The sequence below is a fragment of the Girardinichthys multiradiatus genome, chromosome 8 (genome assembly GCF_021462225.1).
Source record: "Girardinichthys multiradiatus isolate DD_20200921_A chromosome 8, DD_fGirMul_XY1, whole genome shotgun sequence".
Taxonomy (NCBI): Eukaryota; Metazoa; Chordata; class Actinopteri; order Cyprinodontiformes; family Goodeidae; genus Girardinichthys; species Girardinichthys multiradiatus.
The window spans coordinates 5,694,712-5,717,770 of NC_061801.1; the positions used below are offsets into that span (position 1 = coordinate 5,694,712).

Sequence of the window (23,059 nt, forward strand, 5' to 3'; positions counted from 1 at the left end):
TCTATACATATAATGAATGTCCACCTTGATATGACAGCTCTGGGGACAGCTATTCAAATCTTGACATTTACAGAGATTTCATCTGCAAGTACAAAAACTCTAAAACAAAATCTCTATCTAACTGCAGCCTTATCTATGAGGCACAGCGCAGAACATGCTGATAAGATGAGTACTCTGCAGAGTGTTAGGAACGAAACACAGGAAACACTAAAAAAAACATAGTATCTCATCTGATAGAGCAGAGCTCAGTATGACACTGTCAGTGAACACAGAGGAAACAAACTTACCTATGACATAGATGGTTCTGGAGTGCTCCAACTTGGGGTACAGAATGTCTAAATTAGTTTCTGCAACACTCAGGGAGACCAAAGCATAGATCAGCAAGGGAATCATCTTCACTCAACACAGTTGGGGTCCGATCACTGCAGAAACACACGGATACAAGATGCCGTTCCATTATTGCCTGCACAATATGTTAATGCTTAGCAAAGTTGTCCTGTAGGATTGTGCCATTATTGCTGTGCAAAGAAAAAGCTTATATGGATGCAGTCCTGGTAAGTAGCGTGCCTATCTGCATGGCTCTCCCCTGCAGATAGGCAGAGCACACTGCCTGCTTGTTATTGAGAAGCAAATACACAAAGTCTCAGAGTCTCACTGCAAAGTTGACTCAGCAGATTAAAAAATCAGAAACGCATAAACTTCACGTCAGACAAGAACCCCCAGAACAGAGTACTACAAAAGCATAGGACACTGAATAAATCATAGTGTACCTACTGAGTGGGGAATATCAGCAGTGTGAGGAAGCAGCATGTCCTAATCACAATGGCAGTTCCAGATTGCAGACAGACCGTCACAGTGCAGAGTGACTGCCTCACAGTCAGCTTCTCTCAGTCTCAGCTGTGACTTTGTGAGTGCATTCATGAGGATAGCCCAAAACTGCATGTGTTTTAGTATCCATTTCAGCTGAATAAATGTAGCCCCCAAAAACTTAAACTAGTGGATAGAACTTTATACCTACCTACACACCTGACATTTACAAATGACTCTGAAATTCTTGCATGACCCCTAACATCAGTTCAGTCTTTCTAAACATACACTGTGGCACATTGTTGTATTGTTCCGCGGAACAGAAATTGCAAATTTAAATCTCAAATGTGTGTTTGTATTAAACCACCTTTATTCTGCTGTGCCTTGATACAATCCAGCAGAATCAACAGAGTCCATCTGTGTGAAAGTCAAACTCAGTGTAAATGCAGCTGTTTTGTCAGGGTCTTAAAACATTTGTTAGGGAACATTAGTAAGCCAGCAGTGTAATGAAGACCAAGGAACACAGCAGACATTATATTCCAATTTGAGATGCACTTGTATATTATTATGTATTATGTATTATTGTGTATTATTATTTTATCTGTGTATTATTATTTTATCTGTGTGAAAGTCAAACTCAGTGTAAATGCAGTGTAATGAAGACCAAGGAACACAGCAGACATTATATTCTAATTTGAGATGCACTTGTATATTATTATGTATTATGTATTATTGTGTATTATTATTTTATCTGTGTATTATTATTTTATCTGTGTGAAAGTCAAACTCAGTGTAAATGCAGCGTAATGAAGACCAAGGAACACAGCAGACATTATATTCTAATTTGAGATGCACTTGTATATAATTATGTATTATGTATTATTGTGTATTATTATTTTATCTCTGTATTATTATTTTATCTGTGTGAAAGTCAAACTCAGTGTAAATGCAGCTGTTTTGTCAGGGTCTTAAAACATTTGTTAGGGAACATTAGTAAGCCAGCAGTGTAATGAAGACCAACGAACACAGCAGACAGGTAAGGAATAAGGTTGTAGAAACGTTGAGGGGAGCACAGCATATCCTGATGTCAGGAAAAATAAAAGATTGACACCATATGTTTTATGTTTATGCAGAAATGGCCACAACAGTTTCCCTCCAGGAATCTGGTTTTTGCTGAGTTTTTGGGGGTACAGCAGAGCCACAGCTCAGTTGTAACAGATGATTGCAGTAACAGGTTTTGCAGTATTTCGGTGAAAAAAAAATAATCTTATGCACTAACTATCAAAACTAATAGATTAACCTAATGTGTTTTGCAGCCTTATATCACAGTGATGAGCTGAGGGTGCTGCAATTGCATTGTGTTACCAAAAATGGCAAATATGTTGTCTATATGTTTTTTAAAAGTTTATTGTAGAATAAATTTGATAAATTACCCCGAAATAGTTCATGTTGGATCTATGAACTATAAAATGTGTGTGTGTGTGTGTGTGTGTGTAAACTGTTAGACTTGTGCAGAAGTGCAGCTGTGTGTAGTAGTAATCAATTAGATTGATCTTTTGCTCCACTCACCTCTTATTTTCCTTATCTTCATTCATTCAATTGCAAACTGCTGATGCACTAACCGCTCCTGCAAGGTGGACGTCCTGCAGTCAGCAGAAAAACTGCAGCACGCACACACACACATATATATATATATATACACACACACACACACACACACACACACACACACACACACACACACACTACACCCATTACAAATACATCCCCTTTGGCCACTCCCAGCCACAAGAAAGTAATTTTTGTGACCGAGTTATAATTTGTGGGAAAAGATTAGACGTCCTTCTGAAAAGGGTAAAAACTTTGAGTCACACTGTTCAGTGGAGGACGCAAGGAATGCAGGTGATGTGTTATGTGTCAGTATAGGATGAGACAGGGAGCGAAGACAGTGAGATACAGCAAGGACTTAGTTAAAGCAGGAAGGGAGGGAGGTTGAGAAGGCAGTAAGGACTCTGCAGCAAGAAAAATGATGCAGTTTCAAGCTTGGTGCATTTAGGCAAGGCAAGGCAAGTTTATATATATATTGCTCAGTTCAGCAACAAGACAATTCAATGTGCTTTACATTATGAAAAAAGTACATTGCAGTAACATGATAAAGGAAAGAACAGTAAAGAAAAGTTGGACTACAGACTGAAATTAATAAATGCACTTGATGGTTTTAGGTCCATATATTCCTCACATAAAATACAATATTTCTTCCTGGGAAGGAAGCAACTCCTTAGAACTGTTCTGACCCACTATGCTACTCAATAATGGGGGAATATTCCTTTTAAAACTGGTCCACATTGGGACCAATAGTCAGAGACTTCCTGGTGCTCTGTACCTTCCTACTAACGTCTTCTAGGAGAGCCCAGCTCAACCACGGTCTGTCGCGGTCTTTAACAGTGAACTGCTCACTGTGGACAGCGAGGTCCTTTACGCTGTCTGTTCCAAGGTGGAAGATCCTGATTAATCTTTATTCCTAGTAGAAACATTAACAAATATGTTTTAGTTAATAGTTTAAATAGAAGAATCAAAAGCAACTCTAAACAAATGGGTTTTTAATCTTGACTTAAAATCACTCAGGGTCTCAGCAGTTTTCTGGAAGTTTGTTCCATATTAGTGGACCATAAGAACTGAATCCTACTTCTCTATGTTTGGTTCTGGTTCTGGGGATGCAGAGTATATTGACACAGAGTGCCTGAGTGGTCTGGACAGAAGACATTTAAAGTCTGTTCTCTGAGATACAGGGAGCCAGTGTAAGGACTTTAGAACCGGGTGATGTGCTTTCTGCAAGGAAGAACAGGATAAGAACTGCTAGAGCCCTACGAAGTGACCTCAGGAGGGCCATTGGTTGAATGATTCTGACCAAACCATTAGAAAAATATTTCATAAGGGTGGTCTGAGGAGCTGACGTCCTCTGACAGGTCCTCTGCTCATTGCCTGGCACCGTGGAACTCGACTGGTTTTTACAAGAAAATACAGGAATTGGCATGTTCAGCACTGATGAACTGTTCTTCTCACAGATGAGAGCAGGTTCACTCTTAGTACATCTCACTGACATGAAAGGGTCTGGAGAAGCTGCGGTGAACATTATGATGCCTGCAACATTGTTCAGCATGATTGGTTTGTTGGTGGGTCAATGCTGGTCTGGGAAGGTGCATCCATGGAGGGGCGCACAGACATGTACAGGATAAATGATGGCACCCTGGCTGCCATTAGGTATCAGGATGAAATCCTTAGACCTATTGTTGGACCCTTTGCTGGTGCCTAACAATTTGAAGCTCAGGGAGGATGGTAATGATAAGGTTATGATGTAAAAGAAAAAGAAAATGTACATTCAAACCAATGTCGTCATCGCAACATTAAACTATTATTATAATTTCAATTACTGCCATTCTGCTTTCTAGGAAAAATAGGGTTAGAAATTCTAACCATTAGCATCCCCACAGTAGATTCTCCTTTGGCCTTGATATGGAAAAAAACTTGGAAGAAACGTTTTCGGGGGGTATCAGTTCTATCTGATCTTTGTGACCTCATTTTCTTTACTTTCCATTAAAGTTAAAGCCCTTCCAGGGTTGATTTGTTGTCAACATATTTGATATGATAAAGCTACAGGTCAGGATAACTTGACCGTCAAGAAACATCTTTGGCGTGAGACACAAAAATTCAGACAGAGAACTAAGGAAACATTTTAACATGTTGTGTCAAGGCACTTTATAAAAAAAGAATAAAAGTGAATGCAATCATACAGACAGATTCCAAGTCAATTGCAAACATTCAAATTTGATCCTAGTTATCAACTAATATAAACTTTGTATTCATACATACCTTAATGTTTTCCACATTGTGTGACATTAATCACAGACTTCAACGTATTAATGAATTTGGACTATTTGTGAAAGATCAATACACAATAGTGCATATTTGTGAAGTGGAACAAAAATTCTACAATTTAAAAATTTTTGCAAATAAAACTTAAAAAGGTTTGGTGTGGTGTGCATTTGATTTCAAATCCCCTAAATCAATTCATGTAGAACCATCTTTTGCTGAATCTTTTGCATTTTTAAGTCTTGCTACAGATCCTCAGTCGGATTTATATCTGGACTTTGACTGGGCCATTCTGACACATGAACATGCTTTGATGTAAACCATCCTGTTGTTGCTCTGGCTGTATGTTTAGGGCTGTTGCCTTACTAGAAGGTGAAACTCAGCCCGATTGTACTGTTTTTGGCATGTTTTCTTTCAAGACTGTCCTGTATTGAGCTTCATCCATCTTCTCACCAACTCTAACAAGCCTCCTTGAAAAAAAGTATCCACACAACATAATGCTGCCACAATGTTCTTTCTCTGTTGGGTTGGTGCGTTCAGGGTAATGTGCATTGTGAGTATTCCTTCACATTTTGCATTTGGGCCAAAAGGTTAAGTTTCTGTTTCATCTGACCAGACCACCTTCTTCCATCTGTTTGCTATGTCTTCTACATGGCTTGTGGCAAACAACAAACGTAACTCTTCATTAATTTCTTCTTGCAGCTTATTGGCAAAACTCAGATTTGTGCAGTGCATGACTAATTCAATCCTGTAAGACTCACAAATGGAAAACACAAAGACAGGCTATTAGAAGTTTATTTTTATATACATTTCTTTGGCGCTCAGACCAGGAAAGACCTGAAGGCTGAGAATGATGAGGGCTTGAATGAGTATTTTTAGGATTAAATTAGAGATGTCCTCCCCCCGGGATCCGACTGGTGGTGGAGTGGAGACCTGAAGGATCGAGTTGCTGTGAGTCCAGAAGGAGGAGATGGGGAGGAGGTGGGTCAAAGCTCAGCGGAAGAGCGAGAGAATCTTACTGATGAGGATCTTTAAAGCGAAGACTTGGAAATGATTGGCTGAAGAGAAGGTGCGGACTTGACGCTGATTGGATGGACGGAGATGCATGGAGGAGCCATTGGACCGGCTGAGGTAGGAGGGAGTCTTCCAGATTGAATTTTCGGCAAAACTTCATTAGACTAATAGTTGCTCTGCCAATAGATTCACCCACCTGAACTGTGGATCTCTGAAGTGACATTGGTCTCTTGGATGCTTCTCTAAATGCTTTTCTGGCCCAGCCTGTCAGTTCAGGTGGACAGCCATGTGTTGCTAGGTTTGCAGTTATGCCATACTCTTTCTCTTTTTAGTTGATAGATTGATCTGCTGGAGATACCAGCCTCCCCACAACCTGCCATGGATTAGCAGGTATAGACAATAAATGGATGGAAGAAAGGATTAATCAGTTCTTTGTGAGATGTTCAACGCTTGGGACAATGTTTTAGAACCAACCACCCCTTTAAACCTTCTTGACAGCTTTCTCCCTGACCCGTCTGCTGTGTTGCTTGGTCTTCAAGATGCATTATTTGTTTTGGTCTTCATGATTTGTTTAATAAGGTCCTCTAACAAACTTCTGAGGCCTTCACAGAACAGAATGATTTGTATTGAGAAAAAATTACACACATGTAGACTCAATTTACTACTTAGGTGACTTCGGAAGGCAGTTGGTAGCACTAGATTTAATTTTAGGAATCAAAGTTAAGAAGGTGGATAAAAATCCACAGGACAATTTCATATTTTTATTTGTGTAAATTTTTAAAAGCATGTTTCCCTTTCCCTGTACTTCACAATTATGCACCACTTTGTTTTGGTCCTTCAAATAAAATCGTTATAATATGTGTTAGGTATTTTCATTGTAACATGACAACATGGAAAATGTGCTGCCATGTATGGCCTGGAGACCTGTCCAGGGTGTACCCCGGCTCTTGCCAACTGACCGCCCAATGCTCCCACACCCCAGGCAAAGCTGCAAGGACCACCTGGTGTGGATCTTTAACCATCAGACCTAAATAGTCAATTATTTTTACTCTCTCAGTGAGTGCATGAATTGTGTCAATACAAATCAACTATAAAGACAAAGAAACCTAATGTTATCAGTGACAAAGGACAGGCAATCTGAAATTTCAAGAAAAAGTAAAAAAAATTGCTGCAAAGAAAAAATGATATTACATACAAATAATATATACAATGGTTCCACCAAGAGACTGTAGGGGCAATTGTCATCCCTATAAACATGCTGCCCTCAGCAGTTCCCCACCTTCCCCCACCACCTGGCTGGAGAGATCGTTACTGGATTTTGATTTGTTAAACTTTGAAGTCTCTTTCTGACTTTCCAGGCATGAACTCTCAGGTCAACTGTACCAAGAACGTAGAGTAGGTCCCGTGATGATACTAACTGTGTTTGGAAACGTCTTTTAGTATCTTGCTGTTTGGTTTTACAGTTTGCAGACTTAGGCAATGTTGCAGTTGTTTTACTGTTATCCAAACAGAAAAGGGTTAATTTCAAATTAGACCTTCTTAAATGTCCGCAAAAAGAAGAGACGAAATCCACTGGTCCCCAAACCAGACCCCCTCCGGCCCTTGGCTGCGTCTAGAAATCCTGTCCATAAAAGTTATGAACAGGACCGGCGACAAAGGGCAGCCCTGCCGGAGTCCAACATGCACTGGGAACAGGTCCGACTTAGTGCCGGCAATGCGGACCAAACTTCTGCTCCGCTCGTACAGGGACCGGATCGCCCCTAATATAGGGCCCCCGATTCCATACTCCTGGAGCACCCCCCACAGGGCATCATGAGGGACACAGTCGAATGCCTTCTCCAGGTCCACAAAACACATGTGAACCGGTTGGGCAAACTCCCATGAACCCTCGAGCACCCTGTAGAGGGTATAGAGCTGGTCCAGTGTTCCACGGCTGGGACGAAAACCACACTGTTCCTCCTGAAGCCGAGGTTCGACTATCGGTCGGACTCTCCTCTCCAATACCCTGGCGTAGGCCTTACCAGGGAGGCTAAGGAGTGTGATCCCCCTGTAGTTGGAACACACCCTCCGGTCCCCCTTCTTATAAAGGGGGACCACCACCCCAGTCTGCCAGTCCAGAGGCACTGTCCCCGACCGCCACGCAATGTTGAAGAGGCGTGTCAACCATGACAGCCCTACAACATCCAGACACTTGAGGTACTCAGGGCGGATCTCATCCACCCCCGAAGCCTTGCCACCGCGGAGCTTTTTAACCACCTCGGTGACTTCAGCCTGGGTGATGAAAGAGTCCAACCCTGAGTCCCCAGCCTCTGTTTCCACCACGGAATGCGTGATGGCAGGATTGAGGAGATCCTCGAAGTACTCCTTCCACCGCCCGATAATGTCCTCAGTCGAGGTCAGCAGTCTCCCGCCCCCACTATAAACAGTGTTGGCAAAGCACTGCTTCCCCCTCCTGAGGCGCCGGATGGTTTGCCAGAATCGCTTCGAGGCCAACCGGTAGTCCTTCTCCATGGCCTCACCGAACTCTTCCCAGGCCCGGGTTTTTGCCTCTGCCACAGCCCGGGCCGCAACACGCTTGGCCTCACGGATGACGTGGTCCTGCTGGCCCCCTCTAGCCAAGACCTACAGCATGCGCTGTGGCGGTTCGCAGCCGAGTGTGAAGCGGCTGGGATGAGGATCAGCTCCTCCAAGTCCGAGGCCATGGTACTCGACCGGAAAATGGTGGCTTGTCCTCTTCAGGTTGGAGGGGAGTTCCTGCCTCAAGTGGAGGAGTTTAAGTATCTCGGGGTCTTGTTCACGAGTGAGGGAAGAATGGAGCGGGAGATCGACAGACGGATCGGTGCAGCTGCCACAGTAATGGGGGCGCTGTGCCGGTCCATTGTGGTGAAGAGAGAGCTGAGCCGAAAAGCAAAGCTCTCAATTTACTGGTCGGTCTACGTTCCTACCCTCACCTATGGCCATGAACTTTGGGTCATGACCGAAAGAACGAGATCACGGATACAAGCGGCTGAAATGAGCTTCCTCCGTAGGGTGGCCGGGCACTCCCTTAGAGATAGGGTGAGGAGCTCGGCCATCCGGGAGGAGCTCGGAGTAGAGCCGCTGCTCCTCCACATTGAGAGGAGCCAGTTGAGGTGGCTCGGGCATCTATACCGGATGCCTCCTGGACGCCTTCCTCGGGAGGTGTTCCAGGCACGTCCCACCGGGAGGAGGCCCAGGGGACGGCCCAGGACACGCTGGAGGGACAATGTCTCTCAGCTGGCCTGGGAACGCCTTGGGCTCCCCCTGGAGGAGCTGGAGGAGGTGTCTGGAGAGAGGGACGTCTGGGCGTCTCTGCTGAGTCTGCTGCCCCCGCGACCCGGTCCTGGATAAGCGGAAGACGACGAACGAACGAACCTTCTTAAATGTATTACCAGGCTCATAAGCTGATGCAACCTGCTTTCTGGGGGCCTCAGATAGCTCTTTGGATCCCCTCAACACTCAGGAGCACATCAAACGAGATGTCAGAGGTTGACTCAGGACAAACTGTCTTGAACAATATAAAAGAGGTGTGGTCAGCGGCGAAGAAGAATACAGGCTTCAAGCAGAGTTTGATCCAACTGATGGAAATCTGGACAGAGCCAATGAACTGAACACATACTTCAGTAGGTTCAGTTCAGAAACAAGCTCTGCTTCATTGTCTTCAATCAAATCAGGAGATGCTGGTACTCCCTTCATCTCCTACTCCTGTCAGTCTGCTTGTAGAACTCAGGTGAGGAGGCCGTTGGAGAGAATAAACCACATCAACACTGCAGACCAAGGAGAGTGTTCCAGTCCTGTGGAAAACATCCTGCCAAGTTTATGTACCTAAGAAAGGTCACCCATCAGTCATGAATGACAACAAGCCTTTTGCCCTGACTGTCATAGTTTTACGGATTGTTTTGACCCACATGCAGTAAGCAATCAGGAGACTGATAAAGTTTAACAAATACTTTATTTTACAGTGAGCGAGAGGAAAGGAGCGGAGCTGGAACCGGAGGACAAACTGCAATTTAAGCAGACACAGTAAGAATGTATGAATAAAAATGGTGAATATAACTAAAAAACAAATCTGCCTTATTAGGAAGTGGAGGTTGATCCGCCAGGAGGGGTGAGACAACAACGGAGCTGCACACTGAGATGAACAGAGCAGGCAAGTACTTGACTCACTTTGAGGTAACTCTGAAGTTCTGTTGGAGATGTTATTGTGTGGGAGGGTGGACAGGGTTCGCTTGAGGTGGTCCGTAGTAGTTCCAGGAAGAGCACCATCGAAGTAGCCGCCAGCCAGTAGTTCCGCAAAGCAGAGGGTAGGCAAACCAAGTTCAATGGAACAAACAGGCTTAACCTGGGAAACATGAAAAATGGGGTGTACACGCAGGCTAGGAGGTAGACAAAGATGAAGGGCATAAGGACTGATGATAGATTCAATGGCATAGGGGCCAATAAAGCAGGGAGACAGCTTTTTAGAAACCGCTTTTAAAGGTATGTCCCTAGAGGACAACCAGACCCTTTGGCCAGGCTGGTACACCGGGGCCGGCCTCTGTTTACGGTCGGCATACTTCTTGTTCTTATCTGCTAAGTGAAGGAGAGCCTGGGAGGCAGGCCTCCATTTACGGTCAGCATACGTCTTGTTCTGATCTGCTGAGTGAAGGAGAGCCTGGGAGACCGTGTACCAGAACCGTTTGCAACAGCGGAGATGGAGGCGAACAGAGGCAACTGCAATGTCCTTTTCATCAGCAGGAAACAAAGGTGGCTGATATCCGACAGATACCTCAAAAGGTGAAAGTCCAGTAGCAGAAGAAAGAAACATAAGAATTAATGACATACTCCAGTCTAGTGGATCAGTGGCTGACAAGCGCCTGAGAATTGATTCCATTTGTTGGTTCATACGCTCAGTCTGTCCGTTGGATTGTGGGTGATAACCCGAGGTCAAAGTGGGCTTGGCCCCCAGGGCTGAACAAAACTGTTTCCACACTCAGGAGGTGAACTGAGGCCGTCTATCTGACAGGATCTCCTGAGGTATGCCATGTAGGCAAAAAACATGCTGCACTAACAGCTGAGCTGTTTGGAAGGCTGACGGGAGTTTCTTTAATGGAATGAGGTGACAAGCCTTAGAAAAACAATCTACAATAATGAGAATAGTTGACATACCTTTGGAGATGGGCAAACCAGTAACAAAGTCCAAGGCGATGTGTGACCAGGGGCGTTTAGGGATACTGAGCGGTTGGAGGAGACCAGCAGGTGGTTGATTACCTGGTTTCTGTCTAGCAAAGATGGAACATGCTTGAACATACTCTTTGATGTCACTGTGGAGAGGTGGCCACCAAAATCTCCTGGAAATGAGTGAGACAGTCCGGCTGACCCCAGGGTGACCAGAGAATCTGGCAGTGTGAAACCAATGGATCAGCCAGAATCTGACAGAGGAGGGAACATAAACCTTATTAGGGGACCTGTGCTTGGGTCGGGGTCATGACGCTTGGCCTGGTTTACTAAGTTACTAAGTTTCCCAAGACAAGGCTCCAACAGTCTAGTGAGAAGGTATGATAGGCACAGCCTCCTTATCAGAGCTATCAGGGGAAAACTAACAGGACAAGGCATCTGGCTTCAGGTTCTTAGAACCAGGTCTATAGGAAATTGAAAGATCAAACCGAGAGGAGAAAAAAAAAAAAGAGACCAACGTGATTGGCATGGGTTCAGTCTTTTTGTCGACTGTAAAGAAGCCAAATTTTTATGATCTGTCCAAACTAATACAGGGTGTTTAGCACCCTCAAGACAGTGCCGCCATTCCTCCAAGGCCAACTTAATGGCTAGTAGCTCCCTGTCCCCTACATCATAGTTTCTCTCTGCATCGCTGAGCCGTCTGGAGAAGAAGGCGCAGGGATGAAGCTTACCATCCGTGGTGGACTGTTGTGAGAGTACTGCTCCTATGCCTGTTTCAGAGGCGTCCACCTCCAGAATAAAGTGTCGAGAGGAATCAGGGTGAATCAGAATGGGGGTCTGTGAGAATCTTTCCTTTAGTGCTGAAAAAGCTCTATCTGCCTCGTGTGACCAAGAGAACACAGTCTTAGTGGAGTTGAGAGCAGTGAGCGGGGCAGCCAACAGAGTAAAGTTCTTAATAAATCTGTGATAAAAATTCGCAAACCCTAGGAAACGCTGGAGCTTTTTGCGGGAGTCCGGGACAGGCCAATTGAGGACTGCCTTAATCTTCTCAGGGCCTGTCCACCCTCCAGTATGAACCCCAGAAAGTTTACTGAGTCCTTATGAAAGTCACATTTCTCAGCCTTCACAAACAAACGATTTTCCAGCAGTCTTTGAAAAACTAAACGAACATGACGACAGTGTTCCTCAATGTCCTTAGAGTAAATCAAGATGTCGTCAAGATAGACAAAAACAAAAACAGTCAAAAAAATCTCTGAGCACATCATTAATAAGTGACTGGAACATTGCAGGTGCATTACAGAGACCAAAAGGCATTACCAAGTACTCAAAGTGTCCGAGGGGCGTTTTAAATGCAGTCTTCCATTTGTCCCCCCTGGCGAATCATAGGATTTGAGTAGGGAAATGTTTATTTCTCATTTCTAAAGCTGGACTGAACCAAAGCCTTTATCCACAAATAGACAAAGCATGGACCAGTGGTGAACCTTCAGAGGAGCCTACAAAAATTACTCCAGGAGCGCATCAACAACTCAACCTGGAGGTCACAAAAGAAACCAGAATAACATCTAAAGCACTTCAGGCCTGACATGTTTCAGTTAAGGTCAATGTTCTTTAACCATAAGACAGAGACTGGGCAAAAAATGGCATTCATGGCAGAGTTGTAAGGACCAAAACCACTGCTGACCAAAAAGAACACAAAGGCCCATTGCACATTTGCTAACAAACATGTTGATGATCCCCAAGACGTTTAGAAAATATTCAATGGACTCAAGAGTGCTTGAAAAGCTGTGAGGGACTGTTACCAGACTGTTTAATGGAAGGACTTATTGGGACTATAAAGCCAGTGGAAGGAACATCTGGCTTTTATTATATGCGTGTTGTAATTCTAATTTATGTCAGAAACAACATAATGTTAACCTTTATGCCCTGTTTTGATGGAGTGCTGGTTAGAAGTTTACATCCACGCATCAGGGTGGACTTATAACAAGCAAAGACTTTGGAGAATGTTTAAAACAAGAATTGGGTGCAAAAGCTTGAATTTACTGTGGGTTTTGTCGAATCCAAAAAGGGTAAAAGTTATACAGGTCCAAATATACACTTCCACTAATATATGTATAAATATCCCTTAACAAGTTGCAGAGAAGCAACATGCTTTTGTAGACAGAAGCAATGTCCTGACAAGATTCAAGCTTGATATTTGACTAATACTGTATTCTTATTAGAACTGGTAGAACCTTTAAGAATACTCTATTAATATATATATTTTTTAATACATGCGTTATGTTAATTTTTATTTACGCACTTATACTAATCATAATCAGAGAGTTTGAAATTTAAATATCATGAAACCTTAAAATTTACTTTATTTTGAAAAACCTACACCGCCGGCTCCTTCCTGCCCACAAAGCTACTACAGGAGGCGAAATAATTCCACATCCTCCGTTTCTGCTCCATTCCATTCTGACCGACGGAGCAGCTCCGTTGACATTCTCCGTGACTACTCCGAACGTCACCATCGACGGACCCACTCTCCGTCAAATTATGGAACTCCAATTTTCTGTTTCATTCCGGTCCATCTTGCTCCGGCCAGGTCAACCAATGTACCTCTCGCACATGCTTTCTTTGGGCTCCAAGGAACTTGGAGCGGACATACAGGTCCTTCTCAAAATATTAGCATATTGTGATAAAGTTCATTATTTTCCATAATGTCATGATGAAAATTTAACATTCATATATTTTAGATTCATTGCACACTAACTGAAATATTTCAGGTCTTTTATTGTCTTAATATGGATGATTTTGGCATACAGCTCACGAAAACCCAAAATTCCTATCTCGCAAAATTAGCATATCATTAAAAGGGTCTCTAAACGAGCTATGAACCTAATCATCTGAATCAACGAGTTAACTCTAAACACCTGTAAAAGATTCCTGAGGCCTTTAAAACTCCCAGCCTGGTTCATCACTCAAAACCCCAATCATGGGTAAGACTGCCGACCTGACTGCTGTCCAGAAGACCACTATTGACACCGTCAAGCAAGAGGGTAAGACACAGAAAGACATTTCTGAACGAACAGGCTGTTCCCAGAGTGCTGTATCAAGGCACCTCAGTGGGAAGTCTGTGGGAAGGAAAAAGTGTGGCAGAAAACGCTGCACAACGAGAGGAGGTGACCGGACCCTGAGGAAGATTGTGGAGAAGGGCTGATTCCAGACCTTGGGGGACCTGCGGAAGCAGTGGACTGAGTGTGGAGTAGAAACATCCAGAGCCACCGTGCACAGGTGTGTGCAGGAAATGGGCTACAGGTGCCGCATTCCCCAGGTCAAGCCACTTTTGAACCAGAAACAGCGGCAGAAGCGCCTGACCTGGGCTACAGAGAAGCAGCACTGGACTGTTGCTCAGTGGTCCAAAGTACTTTTTTCGGATGAAAGCAAATTCTGCATGTCATTCGGAAATCAAGGTTCCAGAGTCTGGAGGAAGACTGGGGAGAAGGAAATGCCAAAATGCCAGAAGTCCAGTGTCAAGTACCCACAGTCAGTGATGGTCTGGGGTGCCGTGTCAGCTGCTAGTGTTGGTCCACTGTGTTTTATCAAGGGCAGGGTCAATGCAGCTAGCTATCAGGAGATTTTGGAGCACTTCATGCTTCCATCTGCTGAAAAGCTTTATGGAGATGAAGATTTCATTTTTCAGCACGACCTGGCACCTGCTCACAGTGCCAAAACCACTGGTAAATGGTTTACTGACCATGGTATCACTGTGCTCAATTGGCCTGCCAACTCTCCTGACCTGAACCCCATAGAGAATCTGTGGGATATTGTGAAGAGAACGTTGAGAGACTCAAGACCCAACACTCTGGATGAGCTAAAGGCTGCTGTCGAAGCATCCTGGGCCTCCATAAGACCTCAGCAGTGCCACAGGCAGATTGCCTCCATGCCACGCCGCATTGAAGCAGTCATTTCTGCAAAAGGATTCCCGACCAAGTATTGAGTGCATAACTGTACATGATTATTTGAAGGTTGACATTTTTGTATTAAAAACACTTTTCTTTTATTGGTCGGATGAAATATGCTAATTTTGTGAGATAGGAATTTTGGGTTTTCATGAGCTGTATGCCAAAATCATCTGTATTGAGACAATAAAAGACCTGACATATTTCAGTTAGTGTGCAATGAATCTAAAATATATGAATGTTAAATTTTCATCATGACATTATAGAAAATAATGAACTTTATCACAATATGCTAATATTTTGAGAAGGACCTGTATGTTGCATTTGAATGACAGTAATGCAGTTAATTAATATAACTTTTACCTTAATGTGTAATGTTTCAGATACGTTTTGAGCAGCACGACATAATAAAGGCAGCCCACCGCCACAAATTAAAAAAACCCTAGAGAAAACCCTGAACTATATAAATAGGACTGGTAGTCATCCCACAATTCAACAGATAAGGGGGTTTAGAGCCAAAACAAGTTAGTCTACATTTGATGTGACTGTTCATGTGTATGTCTTGTCATCATCCAAAAGTTACTTGAGTTTAAAAAATGGCAAATAATGCTTTTTGAAATGTGATTCATCGCAGTTAGCTACAAAGTCTCTAATTAATAAATTCTTTTAATGCATTCTACCATACCAAGGTTTTTAGCATACAAAGTTGCAAAATTAGACATAATTGTGCAGAACTCTGAACCCTGAATGCCAGTTCTTTCAATGCAGTCTCACGTGTAAAATGTGCATCTTGGTGGTTTGAGGCGAATTTGTGACATTATTTGAGGCGAATTTGTGACATTAGTCTGCTAGGGGTTAAACACCACTCTCACTGTCTAATCAGTGATAGATCAGACAGGTGCATTTTCAGGCTTTTAAATGTGCTCTAATAGGCTTAGCTTGTAATTTTTGGAGATGTCCCTCCCATGGTTGTTTCAGAAGGATTTTAATTGTGTTTTTTAAATTATGTGTTCTATGTGTTCATATGAGCTTTTGTAGCCTTTTCAACAACCAGAGAAACTATAACTAAAGTAACTATGCACCACACCTCTAATTCTGTCCTTTCTTAATCTGAGCACAACAATGATCCACCTCATAGCTTTTTTTTTTTCCAGATGCACATTCCTTATATTTCAGAGGATCATGCAGGCCCCAGAGAGGTCTACATCATACTTCAGGAGTTGACAGTCTTAATCCTCCCCCTCCTCCTATCTGCTAGCTCTCTCCTCACCCCCTACAGCCCGTCAGAGATAATATACAGCCCTTCCATCTCTATCAACTCCCAGTTACGACGCAGAGGAGAGCCATACAGTTCAAAGGTAATCTCATTCTCCATACCATCATGCCAAAGTGGTTTAAAGAAGTGGACAGTTGCTTATGTAGACCACAATTTCTTCTTTGTCCCTACTCTCACTGAGTCATCGGTGAAAGCCAAAGGTCAGAGTGCAGCACCGGTCACAGAGATGTTATATCTGTAATATGACCTAGTTTAATACTATATTGCTAGATCTTATTTCATTTCTTTAATTGCTGCTTTGCTTCTTAAACTAATTCAACACACATTTAAACATCTGTATGAGGACTTTCAACTCTGGTGGTTGAAAAGTAGTTGGTCAGAGCTTCTCTTTAAAATGTATTACCTTTGCACGTCATTTTTCACCTACCAACTTGTTATCATGTCTATTTTGTTGTATTTTCACTGCTGTGATGGTTTCACACACAGTCCCACTTGGAAAGACTACAAACAAGGGCAAACCTTTCTTTTCCAGCATGTGTGTGGGCAAACTATATTAACTGGAAGAAGTACATGTTCATCCTTTTGAGAGGCTAATGTCAAACAATCAGGTTGGAGCTGGAAAACAGTGTAAAGAACATTACAGTGTTAGTGTTAATTGTTGCAATGATGACAGACAGACAGACAGACAGACAGACAGACAGACAGACAGACAGACAGACAGACAGACAGACAGACAGACAGACAGATAGATAGATAGATAGATCAAAATATTATTTTATTATTCTAGAATTAAGGGAAAATTATTCATCAACAAAATTATTATGATTGAATAAATAGTGCTCAGTCCCAGTCCCGTTAGAATAAACAGCATGTTAAGCTCAAAAATCACTATTAAATAATGCACCTCATGAAATGTTAATTTCAACATGTTTGTGCACAACATTGTCAACACTTATATGAACTTAGCAAATAATATAGAAGCCCCAGTTTTTTGGTATCAGGCTGCTGTAAATACATAACAAAAGCAGTTCACTTAGGCTGTGTGCTGACAGCAGTGCCTAATGTTCATCAGCCCACAGTGAATTCATTTGTGGCCTCTCTAAGACTGTATGTGTGAGATATAACCACGGTTTTAAATAAACTCTACTTTCAAATTTGCTCTCTGTTTATATGCATGCCTATCAAAGACTAGCTCAAAACCATAAACACCAATGGCAAGCACATTAATCAGCACAACAGAAACAGCAATTCATAAGGTATGTAAAAAGCCACATTCTTCTCTACAAATAAATACAAGAAAGCCACAAACTGATTTGAGCTGTTGTCCGGTGGTCCCCGATAGTTCACACAAACTAAGGTTTACTGTTTCTCTCTTTATAAAGAATAGGACCCTCTTTTTACATTAAGGGTTGAGATGGGTGACTGCAACCCCCTGTCTGTTTAAGTGTGCTCATATATGTATATGTGTGCGTGTGTGTTGTGAGGGGTAGGAGTAATGGGTGGAGGGGTCAGGGTGGAGCCGTCAAGTCTACGCCAGCAAACAGAGAGGGGTTGTTAGGCACAGAGCCTTTCATGAGCTTAATGCTTGCAGCTCTAAATCACTTTGTGCTCAACATGCTCGACCACAAATATGACAAGTTTCACAAATACTGTATGATTGTCTGCATGGGCAATGGATGACCAGATGAAAGCTTGACTTATACAGCAATGCACAGGCAATGCTATACCAGAACTGTGCTCTGATAAATTTTCATTCTAATTGGAAAATAATTGTTTTACTCAAATGAACTCTAAATATGTCAGTGACACAACAGAGCTTTACAGAGGTGGGCTGTCAGTAGAAGATGGGGCTGACATGTTTTCTTTGCTTTTGTTTCAGATGTTCAGCTGGATATAAACATAAGTTGGAAGTTTTTCAGCTTAGTAGTATATAAAGTGTGGAACCTGACAATACCACCTTTCATTTTGTAAACCTTCTCGAAACAAAAAAGAATGATAAGCAACAGAATCTTCAAGGCGTGTTATGTGTTAAGAAACGAAGAAACAAAAATTGATTTACGGACAGCAAAATAATTGCACTTCATCTTGTGAAACTGTTGCAAAAGCAATGACTGCTATTTTTAACAGGCAAAACCGTCCAAATGTTAGTGTTCTCTGATGCTGTTAGGTTGTGCTGGTGTAGTCGTACACAACTGTCAATAGAGGATTCTCCACCAAACTGGTTTCAGAGCTAAACTAGTGTGAGTACTTGCACAAAACTGTTGAGTTTAAAGTAACTCTGCATGGTCGTTTATGTGAGACAGACCACAAAACTACTCCTTCCGTCGGGAATTTATTGAAGGTTTAGGCTTCGGTTGTAATATATGGGGGGACAAAAGGGACAAAATTACATAAATAATGTATCATGAAAAAGATTACTGTATCATGAAAAAAATTGGTCAAGTTGGCAGTTTGAATTATTTTATGATACTGCTGAATGAGAGCCATGAAATAAATAAAAATAGAGTTAAATAATTATATTCAATTTTAAAAGGATTAAGTTTAAAAACTGACATTTAATTATTTCATTTAATCATCTAAATGGTATATTCAATTATTTAATGTGAGATTTAAATACTAATTTGTGCATTTCATTAATTATCTGTATTTGTTTTTATGATGTATTAAATAAAAAAATGGTACATTTAATTATTTCATGGGACATTTAATGGCACATTTAAGTAACATTCACATTTATTTATTTCATGATATATTTATTTATTTAATTTTGTCCCTTTTGGCTCTCCATAAACAAGGTTCCACTCTCTGTTTAACCCACTGCTTTTGCTAAGGCGCTCATGATATCCCATACATTTCATACAGTGCATACATGTTTTATGCAGTGGATGATGTCAAACAAAGTTAGAGTGACTGGTTATAAAAAGGTGAGGGTAGGAAACCATGGGTTAGACTTTAGAGCCCTCTTTGTGGAGATGAAACATTGTATCATCTCTGGTCAAGCTGGTCAATCCAAATTGTTCTTGGGATAAATGTTGATGTCAACAACTGATCAAATGAGGCTCACAGTCTGCATCAATGTAAGCGCCTATCAATCTGGGTCAAAATTCTGCCACACGCTATATAGCTGGCTGCTCGGAACAAATATTTACCTCACTGCAAATATTTATACCCCCCTCCCTCATCGTAACAGAACCAGTTCTTTGTTTTTCCATCACTCCAGGATATATCTATTGTTTCTCATCATAATGATTTAACACTAGTTTAGAACTTATCTGTTTAGCCATGTTTCTCTCCAGGGTGAAGCCACCAATAGAGCTACAGCACTTTTTTTTAACATTAAAGATCCTCGGGGACCAGTCCTTTGTCCTTTTTGTGCGTCTTCTCCATCCCCAGTCAGTATTGGCAGAAGGGTAGTCATACTTTTTACCAGTTGACTTTAAAGACTGAATTGGACTTCATTGTATTATAACTAGGATCAAATTGGAATGTAAATGAAGTTGAGTTTGTCTGTATGATTTGTTTTAATTGAATATTTCTCCAAATGAATCCAATCTGTTTGTCTTGTACAGTTCTTTGAGATGACATTTGTAGCAAACTTGTGCTATATTTATTAACTGAACTGAATTGAAAAGAAAAATTAAGTTTAAAACTACCAGCTGTCTTCCCCTTTGGTCTCCTTAATTTCAGATTTAAAACACTAGAAACACATAGTTTTCACATTATTAAAAAGGCAGTTATCAGTGAAATAACATGAGCTCACTATTTCTTATCCTTGTTTTGATATCACAGATTTTAGGTAGGTCAACACACAGCATAGTGCTGCACTTTGTTTTCTGAATAAACCATAAGCACAGTTTCCAACTTGATTCTATAACACTATCAGTCTTTTAATATTGTCAGGTAGTGTTAATAAATCCAGCTTCACACCTTGTGGGTAGCTTTTGCTTTCCAGCACTGCTGGTACTGATCAGAGGTCAGCTGGTAAAGTTGGTTGTTTAAAATAGTGTTAATAATCAGTATTAATTAATAATAATATTAGAGGGCTGCACGGTGGTGAAGTTTGTAGCACTGTTGCCTTGCAACAAGAAGCTCCTGGGTTCAATTTCCGGCCGGGGATCTTTCTGCATGGAGTTTAGATGTTCTCCCCGTGCATGCATGGGTTCTCACCAGGTACTCCGGCTTCTTCTCAAAGTCCCAAAACATGACTGTTAGGTTAACTGGTCTCTCTAAATTGCCCTTAGGTGTGAATGAGTGTGTGCATGGTTGTTTGGCCAGTAGGTCTCTGTGTTGCCCTGCGATGGATTGACGACCTGTCTAGGGTGCACTCTGCCTCTCACCCATAGACAGCTGGAGATAGGCACCAGCTCCACTGTGACCCACTATGGAAGAAGCGATACAGAAGAAGAATGAATGAATGAAATAATAACAGATGAGTGTTGACATAGCCATTTCTTATGGTCCTTTTATCTTTCTCAATTGGATCATATAATGTGGAAAATTAAAAGAAAAACAGTTGATGAAGTAATCTTTAAAAGGAAACAAAAGAGTTGACAAAAACTGATAAAGCTCTTCCACTCTTTGCTAAATGTTAGCTTCATGAATATAGCTACTTTGTGGACAAAAATCCTGACGGAAAGACAGAAGTAGAACTGTCTAAGTCACTTTCTTGACACAGGCTATTATACAACAGGCATGAAACTGCATGACTTCCTCAACTGAGGATTTAGACAATTTTACAAGACGTGGCTAGCACCACGAGGAGATGATTTAGGCAAAAAAATCATCTTTGACAAAAAAATGCCTTAGGCCATTATTTTAGGAAACTATATCTACAATACATCTCAATACATATCTAAAAATCTTTGCCATATATTACTGATAATAAGCAACTTGACAGGACTTGATATTTCACATATTGTGCTTAATTTCTTCATGTTAACACCCATCAAAAACATGTTTTAGCCAATATAAGGCAAGATAAGAACCAGTATGGCAGCAGAGTTACAGCACACACTTGCACACTACATTCTATAAGTACAATAAAGTTATTAAAATCATCGTCATGTATACGTTGATTGCTTCAGTTTAAAAGAGCTTGGTAATGAGCTCAGAACTTATGAACTGTACTTTAACTGTTACCTTGATTGGAGTGATAGGTGGGGCTGCTTAAGTTTTCACACTGTGACTAAATGTTTTTTTTTTTTTTGTTGTCTTTGTTTTTTTTTTTTTACCAGAGATATTTCCATACAGCCAAATTAGTATTTTTCTTAAATATGGAGAAAACATTGAATTCTTTCAGCCAGCTAGCCAGCAGTGGGCAAAAAAGGTATCTTCACATAACCAGAACCATAAATATAGCTGTACTCGAAATGCTCAAGACTCCACAAACCAGATCAAAGGACATAGAATAGTAGAACTAGGCTTAAGGCTTAATAATCAAGTCAAATAAATAAAAAATCAGATGTGCAGGGAATAAATCCGAGACTTTGGTAAAAATAAGTAAATAAACAAATAAATAAAACATAGTACCCCTAATTCTTGGCAGCAGCACAGCACTGGATGTGCTCCATAGTGCCAAGGAAAGCTCCAGCACTTTGGTACTTTCCATGACATCTCTTTAAAAGGACTTTAAATGATAGAAACTGAATGTCAGAAAATGCCGTCTGTTTTGAAACCGTAACATTTTAAAACTCAATTTTTCTACTTCTGGTACCCAGCCCATGCCTACTCTATACCCACTGTTTCTCTGATGATGTGTTTTGGAATTAATCCCACAAACGGCTGAACAATGCATTCCCTACTTGGAATCCCTATGTCATCAGTCGTTTCCTTTGTATATTTGCATTACGTGATCTGAACACATCTTTGTCAATTTCCTAGTTTAGTATAAGCCTCTAAATATCAATTCCAATTGTTTGTATCTTGAAAACTATTATTTGGAAACACAATTAATCGTTGAAAATAATGGAAGGAAAATAATTAGTTCCAACCGTATACAGGTCCTTCTCAAAATATTAGCATATTGTGATAAAGTTCATTATTTTCCATAATGTCATGATGAAAATTTAACATTCAAATATTTTAGATTCATTGCACACTAACTGAAATATTTCAGGTCTATTATTGTCTTAATATGGATGATTTTGGCATACAGCTCATGAAAACCCAAAATTCCTATCTCACAAAGTTAGCATATTTCATCCGACCAATAAAAGAAAAGGGTTTTTAATACAAAAAACGTCAACCTTCAAATAATCATGTACAGTTATGCACTCAATACTTGGTCGGGATTCCTTTTGCACAAATGACTGCTTCAATGCGGCGTGGCATGGAGGCAATCAGCCTGTGGCACTGCTGAGGTCTTATGGAGGCCCAGGATGCTTCGATAGCGGCCTTTAGCTCATCCAGAGTGTTGGGTCTTTATCACAATATGCTAATATTTTGAGAAGGACCTGTATATAGTCAGTCAGTCAGTCATTTTCTACCGCTTATTCCATAGTGGGTCGCAGGGGAGCTGTTGCCCTGCGATGGACTGGCGATCTGTCCTGGGTGTACCCTGCCTCTCGCCCATAGACTGCTGGAAATAGGCACCAGCCCACCCCCATCCCCCCCAGACGCTTTTCTCCTAGCTCCCTGGTTGCTTGCATTCTTTTACTCCTAACGTTTTATCTCTTAGTCAAAATTACGGGAATATTGGACTAAAACTACATCTTACCAGCAACTCCCAAGGATTATTATTATTTTATTTTATTTTTTTCTAAAAGATTTTGATGTTTTTATAATCAAACTCAAAAGAAGGACAAGTTGACGCCAGCTAATTAGCACAAAATGCCTCCCTTCACCACAGAGGACTTCGACAAACTTTTACAGAAATTGGCTGTTTTGGAAATGAAAATCCATTGACTAGAAGTGAATGTGGAGGTGAATATGGGGTACAACGATGATTCAACTCTGCCTGTGATCCCAAACAGTG

General features: G+C 41.5%; 1 protein-coding gene across 4 annotated transcripts in view; it reads right to left on the reverse strand.

The window, feature by feature from the left end:
• Nucleotides 1-23,059, reverse strand: part of LOC124872830 (hyaluronan and proteoglycan link protein 1-like) — a 46,505-nt gene that overhangs the window by 13,168 nt on the left and 10,278 nt on the right. For 2 of the 4 annotated variants that reach the window (XM_047373209.1, XM_047373210.1), the window contains exon 2: nt 288-422. In XM_047373209.1, coding sequence (XP_047229165.1) covers nt 288-393 — 106 coding nt within the window. In that variant the 5' untranslated portion in view covers nt 394-422. Of the gene's footprint in view, nt 1-287; nt 423-770; nt 835-23,059 lie in introns of those variants that run through there. The other 2 variants (XM_047373211.1, XM_047373213.1) reach the window with 2 other exon arrangements.